Source organism: Zootoca vivipara, chromosome 3 (genome assembly GCF_965207765.1).
Source record: "Zootoca vivipara chromosome 3, rZooViv2.hap1.1, whole genome shotgun sequence".
Taxonomy (NCBI): domain Eukaryota; kingdom Metazoa; phylum Chordata; class Lepidosauria; order Squamata; family Lacertidae; genus Zootoca; species Zootoca vivipara.
Genome location: NC_142586.1, coordinates 100,789,163 through 100,816,330, shown reverse-complemented (window position 1 = coordinate 100,816,330; position 27,168 = coordinate 100,789,163). Strand labels below are relative to the sequence as shown.

The following is a 27,168-nucleotide window of genomic DNA, read 5'->3' as shown; positions in this document are numbered from 1 at the left end:
CTTTAAGTGATGTTCCATCTCCGATGCAGTAATGCTTCTGAGTATCAGCTGCCAAAAACCGCAGGAGGGATGGAAGAGGGCTGCTGCACTCAGGTCCTGCTGGCAAGCTTCTCATGGGCATCTGCTTGGCTACTATGAGAGCAGGATGCTGGGATAGATGGGCCACTGGCCTGATCTTCTCATGTTCTTGTGTGATCCCAAGCAAATGGTATACAGAGGCTGGTACTGTCTCTGATGCTGAAGGTAATATACGCATCGTGACGATTAGCAACTGGTAGCCTTATTGTGCATGAATTTGCCTAACCCTCTTTTAAAGCCATCCAGGTTGGCGACCAAAGCCTGGACAGCAGACTCAACAGGTAGGCTGATCACTTGCTCACAGTCTTTTCCACTATGGCAAAATGGACCCTTTCTAAATTTCCATATGAATTAAAATATGCACATTTCATGCAAAATGGTGTCCTCGGCTGTCCTCTTTTTTTTGGTGTTGAGTATCTGCTTTGGTTGGACAATGTTCTGGAAGCTACAAACATGAGTTTGACCAAACTGCGGGAGGCAGTGCAAGACAGGAGTGCCTGGCGTGTTATGGTCCATGGGGTCACGAAGAGTCGGACACGACTCAACAACTAAACAACAACAACATCTGCTTTGGGGACGAGCATGTTAAGTAGCTACCTTTGTTTACTGTAACAGGCAGTTCCACAGTTCAACCATCAAGAACCTCCAATTTGATGATTCCTACCAAGTGGCTGCAAGCCACTGAGTTAGGCTGGTTTTTGCTTTCCAATGATAATTTTGTTTTGCAGTTGTATTTTTATTTATTTATTCATTGAAACGCTGGGTCCTACCTACTGTTAAATGTCTCCTGACTCTTAACACTCAATGAGAACTATTCGCCATGGATGGGAAGAGATTCCTTTCACTAGGTAATGTTGGAACGAATTGAGGTTGTGATTTAAGAGAGCCACATTTAGCAAGGGCCCAGCAGGTCTTTTGATTTGTGTTTAGGGAACAGCAGCCTTTGTGTGCAATGCAGCCATCTGATTTTGAAGTGAGGTGGGAGGGGGTGGGGAGACAAAAAGGTTGTGTTGGGTGTGTCCAGGACTTTGAAGAACCAAAAGTACCTCTCTCTGGATTGTGGTCAATCTGTCTATGCCTAGCAGCCTTTTCTGATGCAACCAAAGCGTTGAGAAAGTAATTGGACTGTCAGCACACTCTTGGGGCTGGTAAAGGTAGAACAGCATCCGCCAACCTGGTACCTTCCATGAAGCTCATGGGAGTTGTGGTCCAAAACATCTGGAGGACACTCAGTTGGTGAAGGCGGATGTAAAATATAAAAACAGCTCTTCCCATTGATAGTGCAACATAATCACTTTCACAATATGTTCTGCCTCCAGTGACAGAGGCCGTATGCCTCTCTGAATACCATTTGGTGGGAATCACAAGTGGAGAAAATGTTCTTGGACTCAGGCTTGCTTGTTGGTCATAGAATCATAGAGTTGGAAGAGACCACAAGGGCCATCCAGTCCAACCCCCAGCCAAGCAGGAAACACCATCAAAGCATTCCTGACAGATGGCTGTCAAGCCTCTGCTTAAAGACCTCCAAAGAATGAGACTCCACCACACTCCTTGGCAGCAAATTCCACTCTCGAACAGCTCTTACTGTCAAGAAGTTCTTCCTAATGTTTAGGTGGAATCTTCTTTCTTGTAGTTTGAATCCATTGCTCCGTGTCCGCTTCTCTGGAGCAGCAGAAAACAACCTTTCTCCCTCCTCTATATGGCATCCTTTAATATATTTGAACATGGCTGTCATATCACCCCTTAACCTTCTCTTCTCCAGGCTAAACATACCCAGCTCCCTAAGCCGTTCCTCATAAGGCATTGTTTCCAGGCCTTTGACCATTTTGGTTGCCCTCCTCTGGACACGTTCCAGCTTGTCAGTATCCTTCTTGAACTGTGGTTCCCAGAACTGGACACAGTACTCCAGGTGAGGTCTGACCAGAGTAGAATACAGTGGTGCTATTACTTCCCTTGATCTAGATGCTATACTGTTTCCCTGTTTAGGGAAGCTTTTAATGTTTGATGGATTTCTGTATTTTAGAATTTCTGTTTTTTTGGAAGCCGCCCAGAGTGGCTGGGGGAACCCGGCCAGATGGGCGGGGTATAAATAATAAATTATTATTATTATTATTATTATACTCCTATTAATGCAGCCCAGAATTGCATTGGCTTTTTTAGTTGCTGCATCACACTGTTGACTCATGTCAAGTTTGTGGTCTACCAGGACTCCTAGATCCCATCCTGTATTTGTGCCTTTCATTATTTTTGCCCAAGTGTAGTACTTTACATTTCTCCTTGTTAAAATTCATCTTGTTTGCTTTGGCCCAGTTGTCTAATCTATTAAGGTCATTTTGAAGTGTGATTCTGTCCTCTGGGGTATTAGCCACCCCTCCTAATTTGGTGTCATCTGCAAACTTGGTCAGGATGCCCTCAAGCCATTGTGAGAACATATTACTAGATCACATGGACATTTCAATCTGATCTAGTTGGGCCTGTTTTATGTTCCTAACCAGAAAACTATATGTTGTAGTTAACTGGGGCTCTGAACCAGGATTTCAATATGTGGTTGGCAGTCCTGGTTCGTACAGAAGGTACAAACCAAGGTTTGTTGGAATTATATGTAACAGTAAACAGTGTTTTGCAACTATCACCCCTCGGTGGTAGGGATTGGGGAGCTCCTTTCAGTTTTAATGACAAATTTGCAGTAAGAAAAACCTCCCAAATTTGTACTTCTTGAAACAACACACAAATACACGTTTCCATTTGTAATTCACACATCTCCGAATTTTGAAATGCAGTTCTCAAACAAAAGAATATGTGAACAAACATGCATATATTAGTGGAAAGTCTACATAGAACCATTTGTATTGGTGAAAATAATGTACAAAAATGCATTATGTTCTGGGAAATGGTTTGCCAAAATGTGTATATTAAGGAAAATAGCATGTCGCATATAAAAATGCCTATATCAGGGGAAATACACACAACAATGCTGACAAATGTTCATGAGGACTTTTTAAAATAATTGCAAACTGTTGGAGAAATGGACTGGAAAAGAAGAAACTTACAAAAGCCACATTTTCCAGATTCAGCCATCACTACCTGTTCGTAGCAGAAAAGGAGTTTACACTGGTGCATGGGCCACAACTGATGACTGCTCTAGAATAAGGTATCTGCTGCTAAAGTCAATAGGAAAGATACATGTATTGTTCTGCTACTTTTAAGACAGCCAGTGTTTAGCCAAAACAAACTCTTTACAGAGCAAAGGTCACATAACACAGCAAGTTGCATGATAAGTATAACCTTTCCACTACTCTAGGTCCCAACCCTGTTTAGACTTGTAGTCTGAAAGCAATGCAGGTCAAATGCAAGAAGCCTATTCAAATCCTTTTGTTCTGTTTACTTTTGATATAGATTTGCTCAGAAAAGCTCTTCAGCCAGGGACTCAAGTAAAGATTGCTGGTGTGATGGGCCTCAGTTGCATCAGACATGTGCTGAAGCAACTGCCCTGTACCATAGCTTGGTACTGCTCCTAAACGCTGCTAGCTTAATAATAATAATAATAATAATAATAATAATAATAATAATAATAATAATAATAATATATTATTTATACCCCACCCATCTGGCTGGGTTTCCCCAGCCACTCTGGGCGGCTCCCAACCAAATATTTAAAACACAATACAGCATTAAACATTAAAAACTTCCCTAAACAGGGCTGCCTTCAGATGTCTTTTAAAAGTAAGATAATTGCTTATTTCCTTGTTACAGGTAGGTAGCCGTGTTGGTCTGAGTCGAAGCAAAATAAAAAAATTCCTTCAGTAGCACCTTAAAGACCAACTAAGTTTATATTTTGGTATGAGCTTTCGTGTATCTTTGGTATGAGCTTTCATGTATCTTCAGTGTATCTGAAGAAGTGTGCATGCACACGAAAGCTCATACCAAAATATAAACTTAGTTGGTCTTTAAGGTGCTACTGAAGGAATTTTTTTGCTTATTTCCTTGACATCTGATGGGAGGGCATTCCACAGGGCAGGCACCACTACCGAGAAGGCCCTCTGCCTGGTTCCCTGTAACCTCACTTCTCGCAGCGAGGGAACCACCAGAAGGCCCTCGGTGCTGGACCTCAGTGTCTGGGCAGAACAATGGGGGTGGAGATGCTCCTTCAGGTATACTGGACCGAGGCCGTTTAGGGCTTTAATCGTCAGCACCAACACTTTGAATTGTGCTCGGAAACGTACTGGGAGCCAATGCAAGTCTCTTAGGACCAGTGTTATATGGTCTCGGCAGCCACTCCCAGTCACCAGTCTAGCTGCCGCATTCTGGATTAATTGCAGTTTCTGAGTCACCTTCAAAGGTAGCCCCACATAGAGCGCATTGCAGTAGTCCAAGCGGGAGATTTCAGCCCATGTAACAGATGGAGCTGGTAGACAGCTGCCCTGGACACAGAATTGACCTGCGCCTCCATGGACAGCTGCGAGTCCAAAATGACTCCCAGGCCGCACACCTGCTCCTTCAGGGGCACAGTTACCCCATTCAGGACCAGGGAGTCTTCCACACCAGCTCGCCCCCTGTGCCCAAGAACAATACTTCTGTCTTGTCAGGATTCAACCTCAATCCGTTAGCCGCCATCCATCCTCCAACTGCCTCCAGACATTCACACAGGACCTTCACTGCCCTCACTTCCGATTTAAAAGAGAGGTAGAGCTGGGTATCATCCGTTTTAATGGAGTGTTGGCCTGGAACCTTTGTGGAAAGACTATAGCTCTGTGGTGGAGCATGCAGAAGGTCCCATGTTGAAGCCCCAGCATGTCCAGGTAGGACTAAGAAAGGCTGCTCTCTGAAACCTTAAAAAGCTGCTTGCTCTCTGTCACTGTGGACCAGTGTGGGGAAGACTGTGGCCCTCCAGATATTGTTGGACTGAAACTTCCATCAGTCCCAGACAGCATGGTCAATAGTTTAGGGTGTTGGAAGTCCAGCAACATCTGGAAGGCCACAAGTTCCTTACCCATGGTGCTTCTAAAATTGAGCTACATAGATAGACCAATGGTGTCAAACATGCACACCTGGATGTGTTGTCCTTGGATAACCTAAAGCTAGCTTTCCATACTTCTGAGCATTTGGTCCTCGCATCACTGAATGGAAAAAGCGAGTGAACAACTCCAATTATGAAAATGCCTCGTTTGTCCTTTTGCTAACTCCAACAGCGTATATGTCAAAATTTGCTACAAAATGTAATTAGCAAATTATCTGGGCACAGTGCAAGTCAATCATAATTGCTTTAAGAGGCTGACTGTAGCAAAGCTGGACGGGTGGTTGAGCTGTTTCATTTTCTGCTGGGGTTTACTAAAGTTCATTACAATGGCTCCAACAGCCACTCTGAAATTCACTATATGCTTCTTGACACTCTCAAAGAACTCTACTAGGTTAAGTGAGACTGAGCCTGCTCTTGCAGAAGCTATGCTGGTTCTGCTTCAGCAAGGCTTGTTCTTCTACACGCTTGGCTATGTTATCTTTAACAATGCTTTCCACCAGTTTTCCAGAGACAGCTAACTAGTCTACAATTTCCAGCATCCATCCCTGGATCCCTCTTTCAAAATAGATGTTACACTGGCCATTTCCCAGTCTTCAGTAGCTGGAAACCACGGGAGGGGAGAGCACACTTGTTCTTCACTTGAGGGTTTCCCAATGGCCACTGCGAGAACAGGATGCTGGATTAGATGGGTCATTGGCCTGATCCAGCAGGCTATTCTTATGTTCACCCACCGCTTCCAGTTTATGGGGCTGAACCACCATAAAATCTGCTTCGTCCCTTCAATTCCAACAGCAATAAGCCAAAGGCTTTAATTTGATCGAAGCTTTTCTTTTGGAGAAAATTCAAGCAACTTTGTCTGCCTTAAAGGGCTATAGTTGTTGTTGTTTTTCTATTTTAATACCATCATTATAATTATTTGTTAGTTAACTTGGACTTTGGGAAGGAGGCGTGAGGCTCTGGCAGGGTCCTGGAGCTCTCCCACTTCCTTTCCAAGCTGAGAAAGCGCTAGTAGGATTTGGGAAGGAGATGGGAGCTCTCTAGGACCATGTCAGAACCCTTACAACCCTTCCCCTAGTGCCTTGCTTACCTGGCTTAGGGAAATGTTGCAGAGGGCTGCCAAACAATGCCTCAAGGGCTGCATGCAGCCCGCAGGCTGTGTGTTCGACCATCCTGTTCTAGACTTTACCTCGAACCTTGGTTTAGTTGCCTTCAAAAACTATAGTTTTGCTAACAGAAAACAATTAAGAGGAAGGGCCATAGCTGACTGCATTACAGGGGGTTGGACCAGATGGGTTCCTTCCAACTCTACAGCTCTATGATTCTGTGACTGGTGGAGAACGTGCAGGTCCCAAGTGCAATCTCCAACATCGCCAGGTAAGCCTGGGAGAGATTCTTGCTTGAAACCCTGGAGAGATGTTGACAGTCAGTCAGCACCAACAATACTAAGCCAGGTGGGCCATTGACCTGGCTCAGTATAGCAGCTTCTGATGCCTTGTACCTTATCAGTTACGTAGAGTAAGTGAAAAGTGCAAAAAACAACAACCCCAAACCCCAAACACGAATCATTGCCCAATTTGACATTGTCCCTTTACAGCAAATGCCTAGCATAATTTTCAAAGAAAATATGCCTTTTGTGCTAAAAATATCTTTTGTAAACAAGCTTTGATTGATTCCCACTGTCAGGATGTGCATAGCTCCAGAGGGCCAGAACACATTTCCGCAGATGCTTGCTCACTTCCTTCCATCCAGCTTCTTGGAATGTAGCGGAGAGCTAAAAAAAAAAACCACCAGGCTTTCTTTTTGCAAGAATGAACAGCTCAGGTATGATCCAGATCCAAAACTCCACAATCCAACGTGGAGAAGCACCAACATGCTTTTGTATACATGTTATTTTGTGACACTTCAAAATAGAAAGATTCCTGCTTACAGAGCAGCAGGACTTATAACTGGTATTTATTATAATATCTATAGGCCACTCTTTCACAAAAACGTCGTAAACATAATATTGTCTTTGCGCTACAACAGCCCTGGCTAATGTTGTTGTTGTTTAGTTGTGTCTGACCCTTCGTGACCCCATGGACCAGAGCACGCCAGGCACTCCTGTCTTCCACTGCCTCCCGCAGTTTGGTCAAACTCATGTTCGAGAACAGTGTCCAACCATCTCGTCCTCTGTCGTCCCCTTCTCCTAGTGACCTCAATCTTTCCCAACATCAGGGTCTTTTCCAAGGATTCTTCTCTTCTCATGAGGTGGCCAAAGTATTGGAGCCTCAGCTCATGCCCCGAAGTAAATGGATTGTAGATTTCATCTTAGAGCACAAACCACTGATAGCAGTAGTATAAATGCAATTGAAGCGGGGATGACTAACTGGATGATACTGGGCTGCAACTTTCATCATTGCTCCCTACTGACCATGTTGACTTGAGAATCTGACAACATCTGAAGGGCCACAGAACAGCCACACCTGAATTAAAGCAACAATCCTTGACATGTTTACCTGCAATAAATCCCAATGAGCAGGGAGACTTATTTCCACACAGCATAGTAAGTCACTGCACACTGACTTAACACCACTTGTTTTGACCACGCTGAAGTTCTGAATGGCATAAGGGCCTGAGAAGCTGCCTCAGTCCATCAAGCTCAGGAATGTTTTCTCTGATTGGCAGGAGATTTCCAGGGCTTCAGGCAGTTGCATTCCCCAGTCCAACCTGGAGACACCAAGGACTGATCCCTGGTACTCTGCCACTACGGTCCACCCCCAAATTGCAAGTGCACCAGAGTTTGGTCCAAATTTTGATCAAAACTGGTAAACTATAGCTAATCTGATTACCAACTCTCCCATGGGGTGGGGGTAACACACAAGGGAGCGGCACACCCAATCACTCCTCACATTAATATTTTGATAGCCTTGGGCTATCCTTGAAATATTTAGCTTGATCCTTATATTGGGCGCAATCTTGTGGGGTGCATATTATAAATTACAAACATGTCCATTTTGCCGCCGCCACCCCGAATGCTTATGTTTCTTAAACCACACAGGAAAATTGTTTTTCACACACATCTCCCTTGTTCCTTACCTGCTTTCTGCCTCTGGTAAGGATCTTTTCTCAAAACAAGCTCAGGCCATCTCCCTGACTGCCTTCCCTTTTCTGAAAGAACTTCCTGTCTGTTTCCTAGTCTTTCCTATTACTTTTACTGTCTGTAGCCACAGAAATAACCCACCAGTTTCCTCCACCTGCTCAAGAAAATATGAAAGAAAAGAAATAGGTGGGGGGAGGAGGGGGAAAGAAACTAAGCTAAGACTAAAAAAAGAATGGTCTACTAAGAATGGTCTCCAGGAAAAACTGTCTCAACATAGCCTTTGTTTGTCTAGTCCAAGCTGCAAAGGGTGGCATTCTGTGGGCCTTGCTCTATACTTTCTAAAGTTAACTGCCTGACTCAGACTAAACATTGGCCATGTTCACATGTAACAGAAACCCACAGTCACAGGTTATCCCGAAGCCATGGTTTGCTGCTGGCTAGCTGATCCTGACTTGCCAAGCGAGTAACAAACCACAAAACCTGGTTGAGACGCAATGTGAAGCCGAGGTTGTCAGAGGAGGAGCAAAATAGGAGCAGCTGGGGAGCCTGCACCAACACACTGCCCATTCACTTTGAAACACGAAAAGCCAAGAAGTGTTGCTTAGAATTAATTGTGAACTGCCTCTCTGGTTTCCCTTACAAACCACAGCTTGCAATCAGGAGCGAGCCTTGGGGAACATACAGTTCCTCTCCAGTGCAGATTTTGTTCCTCTTGCCAAGAAGAAGAAGAAGAAGAAGAAGAAGAAGAAGAAGAAGAAGAAGAAGAAGAAGAAGAAGAAGAAGAAGAAGAAGAAGAAGAAGAAGAGGAGGAGGAGGAGGAGGAGGAGGAGTTTGGACTTGATATCCCGCTTTATCACTACGCTAAGGAGTCTCAAAGCGGCTAACATTCTCCTTTCCCTTCCTCTTCCACAACAAACACTCTGTGAGGTGGGTGGGGCTGAGAGACTTCAAAGAAGTGTGACTAGCCCAAGGTCACTCAGCAGCTGAATGTGAAGGAGTGGAGACGCGAACCAGATTACGAGTCTACCGTTCTTAACCACTACACCACACTGGCTCTTAAGAATGTAAGAAGATCCTGCTGGATCTTCTGTTGCCCAAGCCTCTCCGTCTGGCCTTCAGAACTCTTTCCAGGCCACAGAGGTAAAAAGTTAACATTGACATTTGTTGCTCGGCATGTGTGGTTGCCACATCTGGAGGACATACCATTTTCCATTCTAACCAAATCTAAGATGAGACAGGATGGCTCACTCATGCTTCCTTTCACCCTGCTAGATTAGAATATCAGGTGTCATTCTGACTTCAACACGTGCTGGATGTTTTATTCCTTGGGTCAATTGCTAGCCTGTCATCATTCCCCACCCAACCAAGCAGAGCACCTATGCCAGAAGAGGCTAGCCTTTAGGCCCCAGATGTTGTTGGACTGCAACTCCCATCATTCCTAACCACTGGGCATGCTGTCTGGAGCTGATGGGTGCTGGAGTCCAACAGCATCTATTTTTATTCAAGTGGTTTACAAAAGGCAAACTAAAATATTCACTAAAAGCATCGATGAAAGCAAACATTAAAAACAAGTTACATAAAAATAATAAAAATATAAAATAAAACCAGTAATTTAAAAACAAATACGCTTACTAAAATCACATGTTACCATCACAGTCTAATGTTGCATACCTGGGTAGGTTTGCCGAAATGAGTAAGTTTTTAGCAGGTGCCGAAAACAATACAGCAACAATGCCTTCTTAATATTAGAATCATAGAATCATAGACCTGGAAGGGACCACAAGGGTCATCTAGTCCAAGCAATGCAGGAATCTTTTTGCCCAGCATGGGGCTTGAACCTATGGCACTAACATTTAGAGTCTCGTGCTCATCAACTGAGCTATCTGTTAAGATGGGCAGGGAGTTCCAAATTTGGGTGTTGCCACACTAAGGGATCGAATGCTTGCAATCTAGAGGGCCCCCAGCCTATGCCTTCATTCACATGGCAGGGAGAAATTTTGAGCCATTCCCACAGCAACACACTGGGTAAATTTCTGTGTGTTGAATTTCTGTTGATTACTGAGCGTCATTCTACCATTCAAGGTGATAAAAACAAAAACAGAAACCCTCCCAAGTACACCGTGAAGAAAATAGGAACAATATTCTACAGCTATTGTTCCCGTTAGCTTCCTGAAATACTAATCTCAGCCGAGCCGGCAGACTACGAGGCCTAATGCTTCCTTCCCAGCATTCTTGCACAGAGCTGCCTACTGTGAAAAATCAAAAGGAAACATGTTACTAACTAAAGAAGGAACCAGAATAAAAGAACGCTTGGTATGTTGCACTCTTTTGAACTCCGAGACATGAGACCAGCATTTCCTATTATGAAATGATTAAAAAAAGAACAGATTCAGACCTTCAAGTGGCTTCAGTGGGGTACACATAGGATAGAAAACTCATTCTAAAAGTAGCACAGGTTCATTCTAAATACTCATTTTCCCTCTTCTCCTCTTTGGCAAGCTGAAATACAGGCGGGGAGTGGCAGGGGTGCCAACCTGAATAAAATATTGTGAGGGCCCAAATAAGCCCCACCCCACATAATCAATCACACGGTGCAGTGCAGACACACCATTTGAATGGGAATGCCCATCAACTTCGTGGGGGCCCAGCCTCCTCAAATATTTTATTGCGGGAGTCGAAGCCCCCACAGTCCCTAGGAGTTGGCTCCTATGTGGGGTGGGACTTCAGGAGGCTCAGTTACCAACTTTTCTCAAATGAAGAAGTGATGTGACATAACTTGTTTTGAAAATGTTTGATTTGAATTGAATAATGAACTCCTCGTATACCAAATTTGCCAAGGGTTGCTTTTTGTTGGTAGAATAATATAACCCTGCCTCCCCCACTCTGCCCAAGCAAATATGTATATAAGTTTGGCATGGTTGTACTTCTAAGAGTCCAAATGTTTGCTTCAACAAAACAAAACAATAAACTTGAAGTCTTTGTCTGTTTGTTTTAAATAAAAAAATGTTAACTTAAATCAGCAAGGTGGGTGTAGGAAGGAATGAGACTAAACAGGAAGGAGAGAGCTTGAAACAAGATAAAGCTGGACTTTGTATATTTTGACTATTTGTATATTTGCTGCTTTGGAAGGGTAGGATACTTCTCAGGCTGATGAGTAGGGATAATCAAATCTGTCAATTTCAGTTTCTGCCTTATTTTTCATTTTTCCACTCTTAACGCCACTTCTTCACATCAGTTTGCAATTTTTTAAAAAATCCTCATGAAAACTGAGCAGCAAAATTCTCATATTCACACAGGTGTGTGCAATCTTGTCTAATGTACACATTTTTTTACACTTTTTGCTTTATTATTATTCTTTATCAAATTTCCATACCACCCTTTATCTGAGGATCACAAGACACTTTGCAATATAAAAACACAAAAATACATAACGTAGGAACAAACAAAAAAACAATACCAAACGGACACAGTTTAAAAGCAAAGCATATTTTCCCCCGATATAATGCCTTTTTGTATGGGGTTTTCACTAACATATGCAATTTCCTGCACACCTTACCACAGTATATGCACATTTTTGCACACATTACATGGCTAGAGAACTGCACTGCAACATTCAGAGAAATGTGAATTGGCCGTGTTTCAATTTTAATATTGTTTCAGAAAGTATGAACTAGGGAGGCTTACCTTTACATGAGAACTCTGTTGAGAATTCCTACCCGTCTCTGTTGGTCAGATATCATTTGGCAGATTTTATCTGGACTGCTTAAGCCAGTGTTTCTCAAACCTTTTGAACTCAAGAGCTATGGAGACATCTCCTATCTTTTTAGAATGTGATGCTCAAGATCACGCCAGGCGCTTTGACCTCCCATTGGTTCTCTTGCAACCCTCCCACAATGTGTTCTACATCAGTAGCTTGGGTGACAAATTTTCATAAGTAGGACCTGCAAAAAATGTTGCACTGTGGCATATCTAGGATTCCAGCCAGCCATGTCTTTTTCTAAAATACTACATTTCAGAGAGAGAGAGAGAGAGAGAGAGAGAGAGAGAGAGAGAGGAGGAGGAGGAGGAGGAGGAGGAGGAGGAGGAGGAGGAGGAGGAGGAGGAGGAGGAGGAAAAGTTTTTGCAGTAAGTACTGATCCACACTCTGAGAATGCATTTGTGATTAATATATAGGACAGGGGTCTATAGACATAAAGGCCAATGCACAATGCTGTGTCCTGATCTACACATCTGTTACCCATACATGTGGTTTTGAAGAATAAGGATCACATCTAGGCCATAGCTGCCAAGTCTCCCGTTTTCCCTGGGAAATCCCCATTTTTCCAGCTGTTCCTAGCTGAAAAAACAGATTTTTTTTGTTTTTTCCCGGTTTATTCTGGCGCGGCGGCCATTTTGGAACTGGGCGGAGCATGCTCAGAAGCGACTTTTGATGCTGCTCTGCCCAGTTCCAAAATGGCTGCAGTGCGACTTCTGGCGCGGCGGCCATTTTGGAACTGGGCAAAGCAGCATCAAAAGTCACTTCTGAGCATGCTCCGCCCAGTTCCAAAATGGTGGCAGCGCTACTTCCGGTCTGCTATTTCCAGCCCGGTCCCTTATTTCTCTGACAGCAACTTGGCAGGTATGATCTAGGCACACCACAGCCATAGGAAGTAGGAACCTATTCAAAACATGACATCCAACTTTTGGATGTGTCAGGTTTGCTAGGAGAGAATGCTAGGGTGTTAGGAAAAGGCTGCTGCACTGCTGATTCCCCATGTCCCATAGATAGGTAATTAAATAGGGGGCTTCAGTTCAAAAATGGAGAGACACACATCACACTTGATTGGACACCACATACACTAATCAATGTAGTAATGTTTTTCTGCGTCTCTGGGTTCTGTTCTGTTCTCCGGGGCCCTCACAACTTTTAACAAGACCTACAGCTCCAGAAAACCAATAACAACGAAGTAAGCAGTAAGCAACAGTCAAATACTGGCTTTGAGAGAAATGCATATTACAGAAGTGAGTGGAATCCAATTAGCACCCTTGCTCTCACATAGCAGAAGCGTCTACTCTCACAGCTCCCTGGGCTCCCCCAAAATCTGTTCCAGAGGGTTGGGGGAGGTGAGTTGCAGGAAGGAAGGGGAACTGGCAAAAATTGCTTCCCTCCCCATTCTGCTGGCAGAAGCCTCTGCTGGATCCAAAGCTCTTCCATCAGCATGGGAGGTGTCATTGGATGAAAACCCTTAAAGCAGGAGGGGGCAGTCCAAAAGGTTATGCACACCTGCCGTAAGAAGTAAAACAGCTACAGCCCTGGGATAATAATCTCCACCGACTTAATGCACAATACACAGTCATTTGTTCTGTTCACTGCCAGGGAACCTTTCCCGAATACCTGGATGTCCTTACTGATAAAATTACGAATTACAGACTGGAGCTATCCAACTAGCTATGTAACTCTGGGAGGGGAAAATCAACAGACAGACCAAACTTAGCAAAGGACAAACTTTGAAAGAGGACGCACACTCCAGAACAGGAAACAATGCAGCCTTGGTTTGTTATTGTTTTAATCCAAACTGTCTTAATTTCCTCCCTGCTCAATGCATTAAACCACTTAGCCCAAAGGGTGACGCAACCCTCCGATTTGAAATAACATCTGCCTACGATCCTATTTTTAACTAAATGAAAGGGGCATTGATTCCAAAGTATGGAGGCTAACTTTTATTATTAATCTTATTTTTTTAAAAAAAAAAAACCTAATTCACACAACTCATTATTTCTGGAAATATTTTTTGGGGGGAGGGGGGAGGCAGGCGGCAAATGGAGCATACAGAAGTCACACCATGCTTGACGTGGGACTGGCAATCTGGCAGTGTCATAGATTTTTAACCCAGCCGGTGTTGAATGATGCAATGAATATGTATTTTCCCCTCTGGCAGCTGTCTATAGTGTTGGTGACTCCTGCCATGCAGAGTCGGAAGGGAACACAAGGGTCATGGAGACCAAATCCCTACGGCGCAGAAATTTTCTGCCCAAGATGGGACTTGAACCCACAATCCCGAGATTAAGCATCTCATCAAAGCCTTACATTAGGATTTCTATGCTAGATGTGGATTGCCAGGCGGCCATGAGGGCAGAAGAACCTGCCTAATCAATCTTGGTAGTCCATCTAGCTACAGTGACCAGCAGCCACACTCCAGACAGGCCTTCAGACAGGATTCCCCCCCCCCCCAGTCCTACCAGAAGACACAATGGCTAGAACCTGGGATCTTCTGCATGTAGAACATGGGCTGTGGCAATGGACTGTGGATCCTTACCCGGGATCTAGCTTTCCACTGCATGGTGCGTGACAAGTGGCTCTGTTGACAGCATGTTACTTGCCCACAGAAACACCATCATGGAAACCTCTAATTAAACACTCTGCATAATGAGATTCACATGCGTAACCAAACAAACACTCTCTCTGACCAACTTCCATTTAGCATGGCTCCCCTGCGCTGAGCAACGTGGGTGGTTTTCCGCCTGAATCTCTTTCATGCATTAAGGCAGCCAGACTAGATTTTATTGGGCAGGGAATCTAGGCCATATCACAAATCTACTCTCTGTTGCAAGCGGCGCTAATCAAGCCATTCAGTCTGTTTCCGGTCTATGCATACTGTATTCATAAATCTGTTCCCTCTCGTTTCCGCATTAATTTGTGCAGGATTATTTTAGTTTTTAAAAAAGAAACATTTTAAAAAACATTTAAATATGCATTTTTTTTCTTTCAAAATATGCAGAAGTTTCAATCCCCAGCATCTTGAGGTAGAGCTGGGAAAGAATTCTGCCTGAAATTCCAGAGAGTTGCTGCCAGTCAAGTTAAAAAAAAACTGAGCTCAATGGACCAATGGTTTGATTCTGCATATGGCAGCGCCCGGTGTTAAAATGCACATTTCTAAACTTACTGTATTATATCTCAGAAAACACATTTAATGTTAAATTTCAAAATGCACATTTTAAAATGCACCTCGATACAGGTTTTGGACCAGGAAAGGCATTGCAAAATTTGGAGGAGTGAGAAATCGGAAAGTTGACTATGTTTCGATCTGCATATTAGTCAAAAGAGGTGTAGATGAGGTCCTTTCATACAGATTTCTCCAGAATCCCATTCATCAGACACCTCTGTTAGCATTCTCTTTTGTTGGGCAGGCTTCTGCTGGTATAGAAGTATGCAAGCTTTTGAATTATACAAGGGCTCTTGGGCAGAATGGAAATATAAGATCATTTTCAACTGTGCAGATGGCAAAGATATAAAGAAATGAAACACTTCTGGCACTTCGAGATGGCCGACTAATCTCCAAAGGTGTTTTTCCTGCCTTCACACAAACTAGACACAGCAGAGGTTTGCAGACTATAGAAATGACCAGCAATGAGCTACAGATACTTAGAGACAGAATGGCCTTCATATGCTATCCTGTTTAAGCGAAGACCTTCTAAAAGCAGTTATGCAACCCTCTTTTCCACACTGGATTGAGATATGCTTGTCCCAGCATGGAAATCTTTTGTGATTTACCATCTCTGGCATTTTAATTAGATTAAAAATTCCTCAAGCTTGAAAATCTTTTAATTGGTTTTAATTAACATTGGTCCAGGTTTATTTTTAGATGTAGGCCTTGCCTTTGTGAAGCAATGCTGATTTTTGTGTATGTGCATGCGTCTTATTTGTCTTTTGTTTGTTACTTGGGCAAAGCATTTATTTTATGTATGGAGCACCAGTATAGACTTTCCCTTCCTCCACAGCAACTCGGCAGGACTGAGGAACAAATTGGGTATGAATTTAAACAAATTCCTAGGCTTGGAATTGCCATCTTAAAAAAAAGAAACAAAAACAAAACAGCAACCAGCACCAAAAAGTAGTTGCAGGTGGATAAAATGTATGGGGGAATGGATCCTTCCACCCAATGTTTTCCTTCTGAAAAATCTCCCAAAGTAATTTGCCCTTGAACAGGGCCAGCCCAAGACATTCTGCTGCTTTACCACTATAAAGGTCCAGTCGTGACCCACTCTGGGGTTGCGGAGCTCATCTCGCGTTATTGGTCAAGGGAGCCGGCGTACAGCTTCCGGGTCATGTGGCCAGCATGACTAAGCCGCTTATGGCGAACCAGAGCAGCACACGGAAATGCCGTTTCCCTTCCCGCTGGAGTGGTACCTATTTATCTACCTGCACTTTGACGTGCTTTCGAACTGCTAGGTTGGCAGGAGCTGGGACCAAGCAACGGGAGCTCACCCTGTTGCGGGGATTCGAACCGCCGACCTTCTGATCATCAAGTCCTAGGCTCTGTGGTTTAGACCACAGCACTACCCGTGTCCACTTGACCACTATACCAGTGTTTCTCAACCAGTGTGCCTCCAGATGTTTTGGGACTACAACTCCCATCATCCCTAGCTAGCAAGACCAGTGGTCAGGAATGATGGGAGTTGTAGTCCCAAAACATCTGGAGGCACACTGGTTGAGAAACACTGCACTATACCACTGAACAATACTGAAAGGTCCTGGGAACTGGGGCCCGTGCTCCCCAAATGGGAAGTTAGATGGGCCTGAGACAAGGTGCTGGGTTGCCAGTTGCCACTTGACAACTCACCACCAGGCATAGACACCTCTGCTTTTACAAAGCTTACCCGAAGACAATAGTTTGTGTGTCCGCAAGAAACTGATTGCGAGGCGCATTATCGATGCTTTGTCCAGGTGTGAGCTGATGTTGTGAGGCAAAGGGAGTTCGTGGGCCAGCTCATAGAAGACTTCCGTCTCCTTGCTCCTCCTGCACCTTGCGGCATCCCTCGACTTCTCCTTCCTCCTTTCAGAACTGCTCCTGCGATGACAGAGAAAAGACAAAAGGAGAAAGGGAAAATAATTGTACCAACTATAAAAAGCTATTGAGAAGTAATCATTTATACTCCGGCAGTACAAATACAAGGGCCTTCTGGAATGGGGACAATGTTCTGGTTCTTATTGAGTTCACATTGGTTTCTTCTAAATTAGCTGTTGTGTTTGTTTTATCCCTCATAATCTCACATCCTCTGGGCAATGCACCATTATTCAGTTCAAAACCATTTAATCTTAAGAAAATCAATCAACCGTGGTAATCGAAACCCACAAAAGCAAGAAAACTGAACAAAGAACATATTGCCAGTCACAACTAACCCCACTGAGTGCTAAAAACGATATTGCATCACATAAAAGCAGGCAAGTGACATCAGTATTGATGTAAATGATCGGTGTTTTCTGATGGCACCGTGATCTGAAGTAGGAATTAAATACAGTGGTACCTTGGGTTACAAACTTAATTCATTCCAGAGGTCCGTTCTTAACCCAAAACCGTTCTTAACCTGAGGCGTGTTTTCGCTAATAGGGCCTCCCGTTGCTTCTGCTGCTACTGCCGCACGATTTCAGTTCTCATCCTGGGACAAAGTTCACAACCCGAGGTACTACTTCCGGGTTAGCGGAGTTTGTAACCCAAAGCATTTGTAACCTGAGGTACCACTGTACAAAGAATGGGACCAGCAACAAAATGTGTCCTTGCCTCCAAGCAGGTCTGCTCCTGCTAGTATCCTTGCCTGCTTACGAGTCAGCCATACCTTCCTCCAGTGTATCATAAGCTGTACGGCGTTCAAGGAGGCCATTCTGCTCCCCACTCAAGCCCAGTTATCCAGCTTTACTTTCTTTTCAGCATCCTATGGCTTCTGAGCAAGCTCAATCAACTTTGTTGTTTTTTCTACCCCCTGCCCTTTTATTTATATAGATAGCATTTGTGCAAACATGGGGTTTCCCCCAAGCATGCAAATATCTCATTTCTCAATGGCCCCATCTGGGCCTCATTTAAGTTGCTGCTCACCACCTGTGCCCACTATTTAAGGGAGTGGCGCATAACTCGTAATTTCAGCCTGTGGTCTCCTTAGGTCATGCCTCTGTTTTCCTGTTAAGAAACAAGGAGCGGCAATCACTTTATACAACACAGGCCCAGCAGCACAGGTGTGCTGACCTGAGGGCACATCAATGAAGGAGATGAACTACTGGGTATTCTGTTTTAGGCTGCAATCCTGTGCATGCTTACTTGGGATCAGGTCTCAGAGAACTCAGTGGAACACATATTTTTTTGGTACTGAATAACTTCACTAGCTCCCAGTTCATCTCTGAGCATTCAGCTCAGGTTGTTGGTGCTTCCCTATAAAGCCCTATACGCAGTGGTACCTTGGTTTACGAACTTAATCCGTTCCGGAAGTCCGTTCTTAAACTGAAACACATTTTCCCTAATGAGGCCTCCCCTGCCGGTGTTCTTTCACCATTTGGATTCCGTTCTTAGACCGAGGTAAAGTTCACAAACTGGGACACTACTTCTGGTTTTGCGGAGTTCGTAAACCGAATAGTTCGTAAACAGGGCTGTTCTTAAACTGAGGTAAAGGTAAAGGACCCCTGACCGTTAGGTCCAGTTGCGGGTGACTCTGGGGTTGCGGCGCTAATCTCGCTTTACTGGCCAAGGGAGCCAGTGTACAGCTTCCGGGTCATGTGGCCAGCATGACTAAGCCGCTTCTGGCGAACCAGAGCAGCACACGGAAATGCCATTTACCTTCCCGCCAGAGCGGTACCTATTTATCTACTTGTGCTTTGACGTGCTTTCGAACTGCTAGGTTGGCAGGAGCATGGACCGAGCAACGGGAGCTCACCCCGTCGCGGGGATTCGAACTGCCGACTTTCTGATCGGCAAGCCCTAGGCTCTGTGGTTTAGACCACAGTGCCACCCACCACCCGAGGTACCACTGTACAGCTTTGCTGAGCTGACCCAAGAAACTTTAATACCTGAGGCAAGGACAAGATACACACAGAGAGAGAGAATATATGGAAGCCAACTGGACTTGTAGCTGAATTTTACTGCCACACTGGGTTATAATGATGGGTCATCATCCTCTACCACACCTGAGGGCAGCAGACTATTATTTTTATTTATTTCTATCCCGTCTTTCTCCCAAGTTGGGTTTCAAGGCGTTCGTATTCAAGAAATGGAAAACTATATTTAAGACTTCCTCATTTGATTGCTTCCCCTGGAAAAGGAGGAAGAGCAAAGGCTGGTTCATAACTCAGCTTATTATGCTGACATAAGATAGTCCAAAATCTCCCATTAGTTTCTAGAGTCCTCTTGGTTTTTTATATAGTAACACTTGGATCCCCCCCCCCTGCCATGACACTGGGGAAAATATTCCTATGCACATGCAAGCGGTCCACATCGCATTGTATCTGTGCTGCACAGCATTTTTTTAAAATCAAAAACATTTTGAAAGATTTGTTCTTTTTCAAAGGTAAATGTGCAGGAGACATCCAAGCCCAACTAAGTCTCTACCTGAGCCTTTGGGAATACCACAGGCTAAAGAGATAAATTTTGTGCAGAACCAGCCAACTGAATCGCAAAAGCTTCATCATAAAGAAATACACTTGTGGCGTATAATCACATGCAAGGCCCCTCCCAAACTAATTTCTCCAACAAAGGTACTTGTTAGGCAACCTCAGCAATGTCTTAAATAGCCTTAGATGCTTAAGATTACAGACACAATAGCCCCACTAAGTAGCGTTTAGAAGGTTCCCCACCCCACCCCAACATCTACAGCAAAAGGGACACTTCTACGATACCGATTGCTGGTCACCCGCTATTATTACCAGCTATTTTGATTTTATTGTTTTTTTGATGTTTTTTTGAAACCAAGATCATGGCCACTGGTCCCATCACCTCCTGGCAAATAGAAGGGGAAGAAATGGAGGCAGTGAGAGATTTTACTTTCTTGGGCTCCTTGATCACTGCAGATGGTGACAGCAGTCATGAAATTAAAAGACGCCTGCTTCTTGGGAGAAAAGCAATGACAAACCTAGACAGCATCTTTGAAAGCCGAGACATCACCTTGCCGATAAAGGTCCGTCTAGTTCAAGTTATGGTTTTCTCAGTAGTGATGTATGGAAGTGAGAGCTGGACCATAAAGAAGGCGGATCGCTGAAGAATTTATGCTTTTGAATTATGGTGCTGGAGGAGACTCTTGAGAGTCCCATGGACTGCAAGAAGATCAAACCTATCCATTCTGAAGGAAATCAGCCCTGAGTCCTCACTGGAAGGACAGATCGTGAAGCTGAGGCTCCAATACTTTGGCCACCTCATGAGAAGAGAAGACTCCCTAGAAAAGACCCTGATGTTGGGAAAGATTGAGTGCACAAAGAGAAGAGGACGACAGAGGATGAGATGGTTGGACGATAAAATGCCACTAAATCGTTTGTCATTTAATTTATGATCATTGCATTCTTTACTGTCAGATGACAGGGGGATGAGATCCGTTTGTGAGGTGCTTTTTTCCTGCCTCGTAGTACAAAGCTTAACAGCCAAAAACAGGGTTAAGGCTTAACTCTGGCTTTGGTTGTCAGGTGCCAAAATAACTTTCCTGGCTTTGAGCACTGCTATGAACCTTGACTTGAGGCAGACAGTACATTTGCTGCTCTGATCAGCCAGGGAAAATGCCTTCGGCTGTGTCCTGTTAGCTCTTGAGGAACCAACCAGCTCAGCTCTTACAGAAACCTCAGTGAAAGGAGATTGTCCTGTCATACCACTGTTGTGCACTCTGTGTGTGTGTGTGCGTGCGCGCACACACACACGCGTGTGCAGTCATTAGTTCCCGCATCTCAAAGGTTAGGGACTCATGGGTAATTAAGCTGTCAGAAATAAATACTGCTGTCAAAAGGCTTGCTATCACAGCTTCAAATGCCAACTTGCAGAACAAGAACAGTACTTTTAAATGTTACCAGGAGATGAAAGAACATATACCCGGCTTTCTGGATGGGACGCATGGAAACTTCAAACTGCTGACCAAACTGACCGGATAACTTTAGGGTATTTAAAAGGGGCAATTAAATAATGCTGCTACGTTTCCTTCTCCTTGCTGAGTATGATGCAATGTTTACTACCGCTTTACATAAATGGCGTGCCCACAGCATCAAAAACAACCTTCATGTAACACGGAATCCAATGAGCTCCAAAAGTAATCCACTCATTGGATGCATCCAGAGTTACTTCCTTTGAGCAGTAGAATTATTCCGTGGATAATGTCTGGAGTGAGCTAACAGCATAGCCCTGCACCTTTAGAAACCGCTCAATGGTCAACCCAGTGGCGGAGCTTCATGGGGGGGGGGGAGGCGGAGAGCAGACGGGGTGGGGTTGGCGCGCGTCCCGGGGGCGTGGCACCTGTCCTGGGGGTGTGCCATGGGTGGGGAGACAGCCGCGATGGCACCTCACCAGGATTGTGCTGCCGGGGGCGGTGCGCTCCCCCCGCACTCCTCTTCCTCCACCAGTGGGTCAATCCAGTCTTTAAAAAAAGACCAACAGGGCTGGCCCTACCATTAGGCACAGAGGGAGGTAGCAGCCTCAGGTGGCAAATACTGGAGGCAACGGTGGCAGCCCTACAGCTGTTCTTCCTAAGCAAACACACCCACACCCCTCCACCACGATACACAGCATGCTCTGACTGTGTCACTGCAGCATACTGGGACACAGAGGGGGAAACTTTTGTGTGCACCTTTCAAATGTACTATGTGAAGAGACCTTTAGAGATGAGACACTTGGATTCTTCCTATGCTGGACAACTGGGTTCCTCCCCATCGACACCCTCCCGATTTTTCAAACAAAACAATTGATGCAATTCAACCATTTTCTTCCAGTAGCCACTTTTAAGGATGGTTTGCAATGCCTAAACAGTTCCACTACTACCGGTTGTTGTCGGAAGCATGAATCTGCTCAACCACATCAAAAGTATGCTTGCCAAAACTCACTCTCAGCTATTTATATTATTGCTTTTCACATCTTTTGCATTTATCATATCTCTAATAAAATGTGGGCCAAGATCACACTAGAGTGATAATAATAATAATACCCAACGCTGGAGCCCCAATTATTCATTTTGTGTTTGGCGAGTCTCGAGATCCTAATCTGAGAGAGAGAGAGAGAGAGAGAGAGAGAGAGAGAGAGAGAGAGAGAGAGAGAGAGAGGAGTCTTTCATTGTGGCAATCAGTCATTTATTTGCTTATCTGCAGGTTTGCAAAAGCATCGTTGGCCAGAAGCTAAAGAAGCACTGCTAAGATCTGCCTGCAGATAAGTCAACTATTTACACAATCTTTTAAAAAGTGCATACCAAAAGCTGAGTTTATCTCTTTGGCAAAGGGTAAAATAATGATGGTCAAAGTGCAGGGCAAAGATTTTCTGAGCTGCAAAGTTTTAACAAGCAGCTATCAGCCACTATTAGGGGGCAATGCGTTTTACAGCCTTTGTATGCTTACTCAAAAGTAGAAGTGGGTCACCGGGTGGGACAGAGCCACTGTGCTAGCTTCCCTAAGATGGGCTGCTCCCACTTGACAGGAGGAAAAGGGGCATGACAGCAGGGAGGTTGGTGTGCTGCAAATGCAGGAGCAGCAGATTGGCATGCCCCTCCCTCTTTCCCTCCAGGAAACATTGCCTCCAAGATCAAAAGCACCATGCCTCTGACAGCACTTGACGCGAAATAGCAGGAGAGGGCTATGACCTGCTTGCAGGTTTTCCATAGGCATCTAGTTGGCCACTGTGAGAACAGGGTGGGCCTTGGATCGTGGCCAGCAGGGGTCTTCTTGTTATGCTCATTCGACACAAGCAACACCTCCAGTTTCAAAAACCCTCCCCAAGGTGTGTTGATCAATATCATACCAAAGCAACATTGACAAGATATACATTCCATCCAGCACAAGGAACAACTGTTACCCTGGGATCCTTGGGGAGGAAGGGGAGGATATTATTATTATTATTATTATTATTATTATTATTATTATTATTATTAAAAAATTCCTTCCAGTAGCACCTTAGAGACCAACTAAGTTTGTCATTGGTATGAGCTTTCATGTGCATGCACACTTCTTCAGATGCATGTACACGAAAGCTCATACCAGTGACAAACTTGCCGTAGCTGGTCTCTCTTCTTCTTCTTCTTCTTTGGCGATCACTCGTAGCCAAGTAAGATTGTCTTCCATAAACACGATTTCAACAATGGGTCCGTAAGTGATTGTGGAGGCCATGACTGTGGTCTCTAAGGTGCTACTGGAAGGATTTTTTTAATTTTCTTTCGACTATGGCAGATCAACATGGCTACCTACGTGTAACTAGAATAATAATAATAATAATGACAACTACTACTATCGGTACTACTTTCTGCAGTAGCAGCAATCATGAGCACCAACCACAATTTGCTCCCATACAGAAAAAAGTATCCAATGCACCAAAACCGGTTCAGATTCAACCCTAGGGAAATCATGACAACCTATGGCAGTGGCAAATTTCAGCCAGCCCCTTCAGCTCTGCAATGGAACATCTGCTGTTCCTGCTTTGTGCTTGGAAATGATGGGTTATTCTTGTTACTGGGCAAACTACCCTGGAGCAATGGCCTTTAGCTCTTTGGGTCTACCAAGGAACGCCTTCAATCCAGTGGAAGCAATTCCCAAGCAGATCAGATCTTTAGCTATGGTGGTTGGGACTAGCCAGGTTTTTTGCCCCAGATGAAGTCTCTAGAGGGGTTTCACTGAGGCTTCCAAGCTCTCTCTCTCTCTCTCTCTCTCTCTCTCTCTCTCTCTCTCTCTCTCTCTCTCTCTCTCTCTCTCTCTCTGTGTGTGTGTGTGTGTGTGTGTGTGTGTGCAGGTGAAATGAAGTCTAGTTTTGCCCCTGTCTCATGTATTGGGAATTAATGTATTGAGTATACGATTTGATCTTTTTAAAAAGGGCAATACAAAAAGGCAACTAGACCCTTCACAAAAACGCAAGCATTGCCTGATGCTATGGAAAATACTATAAACCAAGCAATGATTAATAGGTCTCATATTTTGAATCAAGTTGTACTACGCACATGGCCAATATTTATCTCACCTGAGTAATGATTGGGAAATTTATTTGTCTTAGTCCAAAACAGGAAGTGGTTAAGCAATTTAATGCCCCTTTAACTGATAGCGATGCATTTCTTTTAAAACGTTTAAAGTGCTATATTTCAATTGTAGTTTGTTTCTAGCCATTAGAGAATGTTACACCCTGTTTTACTTTTTATGCATTCTGGAGGGTACTCTGCACATGAAAAAGCAAGGGAGATGAATTTTTCTGTTTATTTTGAAAATTCAGTGACACACACACAAAATGGACATTCTGAATGAATATGTTTGCTTTACTGCAGAGTGAGTGGAAAGTTCAGCATTTGTTTGGAACAACTTCCCCCCTGTTAACCCAGTTTTTCCTTCTTTGGGGGATGCCTGAGGAACCACGAGGCCCATGCAAAGGTATATTGCGGCCCACCAAACCTGTTCCCATTCATGCAGAGCCAGTTTGAATTCCCATTGCAAATCTCAAAGCAAAATTCTCAAGGTGACACAGCAACTCACATAGCAGAAAGAGCTTTCTATAAGCATGGATGTATGAAAGAAGGCCAAGACATGGCCACACTTGGAAAGCTGTGCACAGTTCTGGCAGCAGCGTCACAGAAAGGATATCATATTACTGGGAAAGATGCAGAAAAGGGCAACCAAAATGACTAAGTAGCTGAAGCAGTTCCCCCATGAGAAAATGTTGCAACATTTAGGAATTCTAAGATTAGAGCAGTGTATCCCAAACTTGGGTCTCCAGCTGTTTTTGAACTACAATTCCCATCATCCCTGACCACTGGACCTAGGGATGATGGGAGTTGTAGTCCAAAAAGAGTTTGAGAAACACTGGATTAGAGGGGGGGAAGGGGAGACATGATAGGCCTTCATAAAATGGAGGAAAAGGATTGAGGAAAATCCTTCTCCCTTTCTCATTATGCTAGAAGCTGGAGTCATCCAAAGAAGCTGAACGGTGGGAGATTTCGGATAGAGAAAAGAAAGTACTTCTTGCAATGCATAGTAAAAGCTGTAGAGTTTTCCATCACAAGATGTGGATGGCTTTAAAGGGGGATTAGACAAATTCATTGAGGATAAGGCGGTCAATGGCTACTAATCATGATGGATCTAGGATCAGGGGCTCAACTGGTGGTGGTGATTGTCCTCATGTACTGCTGGTGGACTTTGCGGGGGTTCGAACCGCCGACCTTCTGATCGGTAAGCCCAAGTGGCTCAGTGGTTTAGACCACAGCGCCACCTGCATCCCATGGTCCAGAACAGTGACTTGAAAAGCTGGAGGACTTATTAAGAACAGGAAATGCCAAACAGGCCTTCAGGTCCTGGTCTAATAAAAAGCATCATGGGGTGGCTGGGTGAATAGCTAAAACCAGGGATTTTCTAAGCAGGAACTCAGCGGAACGGAGTTCCCTTATCTTTCAAAAATCAAATAAGTATTTTTTTCATCTGGGGACCCTGGAATAGACATACACCCAATGCCAGAGCCAAAAATCAACTTATACCTGTAATCAATAAAGTTGTGGCCATTTCTAATCCATGTCATTGTCTGCTTGAGTTTTTTAATCACATCTTGCATTTAGCCGTGGCCCGGGGAGTGTGTGGCCCTGCGACTGGGCCCACAATAAACCAACAAACTTTGTGGTGAGTTCCCCCACCTTTTTCCAGAAAAAAAAAGCACAGACAAGCTTTCATTCCCAAATGGGTCCTCCATATTCTTGGTGTGGGGTTCACCTTTCCTTTCTAGAACTGACCTGGCATATCAACCAGTACTGCCTCCCCGTTCTCTCACTTCCTCCACACAGCCAACAGCAGAATCCCAATATGCCCTGTGATGGAAGAAGGAGTGGGGGACATTTGTACAAGGGCTGGGAGCCCCAAAATGCTGGCTCCCCACAGAGCTCAGATTTCCTTTTCAGTGGGCCTGCCCAGCTTCAGTTACCATCAATGACTTTCAAGGACTTGGCAATGCCAACCATTTCATTTGTTTTCTGGAAATACCTTCAAGGGCTCATCAGCATCTTTGAAATACGTTGGTGTCCATTCTTTAGACAACTGGATTTTCCCTTTCCAGACACTGATATTGCAATATTTAGTCTCCAAGTAAAAGAGATGAGATATTATGAGATATATTAACTCTGGTTCATCATTAGATTCCATCCCCCCCCCCATGCATCCACATAATATACATTTGCAATAGTCACCCAGTTCCATGAAGCACCACCCCTTCACTCAGCATTCCCTCATTCATATTTCAATCATGAAACAGAAGACTTAACATAGATACTATCAGAGGAGTCTCCTCCCCCATGATCTGATTTGAATGCCAACTACTGGCACTTGCCCAATAGCAGAACATGTGCTCTGATTAGTGTACCATGCAAATGTAGGTGCTCAGTTTTGTCTGGAGGCTGCCATGCACTGGGGAAAAGATAGGGCAATTTATCTCTCACTGCTTATTTGCTGAATTTCAAGTTACTTTTATTCATATGTTCCGTAAAATATCTGCCCAAAGACAATCTATATTGAAGGGCTTCTGTATTAAAGGAAATTTGTCCCATATTCCAAACCGTTGACTTCACAAGAAAAGTAACCAGCTGTAAGCACAAGGTAGCCTCAAGACTCTCTGCAAAGTGTGCTGCGTCCATGCGCACAGCTGAACAGTTCTCAAAAGGCCAAGCAGAAAAGTAACACTTTTTGTACCAACTTAACTGTTTGCGTTTTGAGATAATGTGTGAATCATACTACAGCTGCTACAGAAAACAGTAGGTTAAATACAAAGTTTATAACTTAACAAGTAGAAACATAGCCTCTAAGAAGGCTTTTCTCGTGAAACTGATAACCCTAGAAAGGGACTTTTCTGCAGTGGCTCCCCATTTGTGGGATTGCTCTCCACTAGGAGGCTCGCCTGGCACTTTCATTATGCATCCTTAGGCACCAGGCGAAAATGTTTCTCTAGAACCACTGGCTCATTCACATTCTATGGCCTTTTAAATGTGTTTGTGGGGGAGTGTTATTGGTTTGTTTTTGTTTCGTTGTGTATGACGGGCAGTTTCGTTGGATGACGGGCAGTAATTT

General features: G+C 44.2%; 1 protein-coding gene across 2 annotated transcripts in view; it reads right to left on the bottom strand.

Annotated features, from left to right (window-relative positions):
* Positions 1-27,168, bottom strand: part of EPAS1 (endothelial PAS domain protein 1) — a 126,094-nt gene that overhangs the window by 53,576 nt on the left and 45,350 nt on the right. For both annotated transcript variants that reach the window (XM_035111182.3, XM_035111181.3), the window contains one exon: positions 16,812-17,002. In XM_035111182.3, coding sequence (XP_034967073.2) covers positions 16,812-17,002 — 191 coding nt within the window. The remainder of the gene's footprint in view (positions 1-16,811; positions 17,003-27,168) is intronic.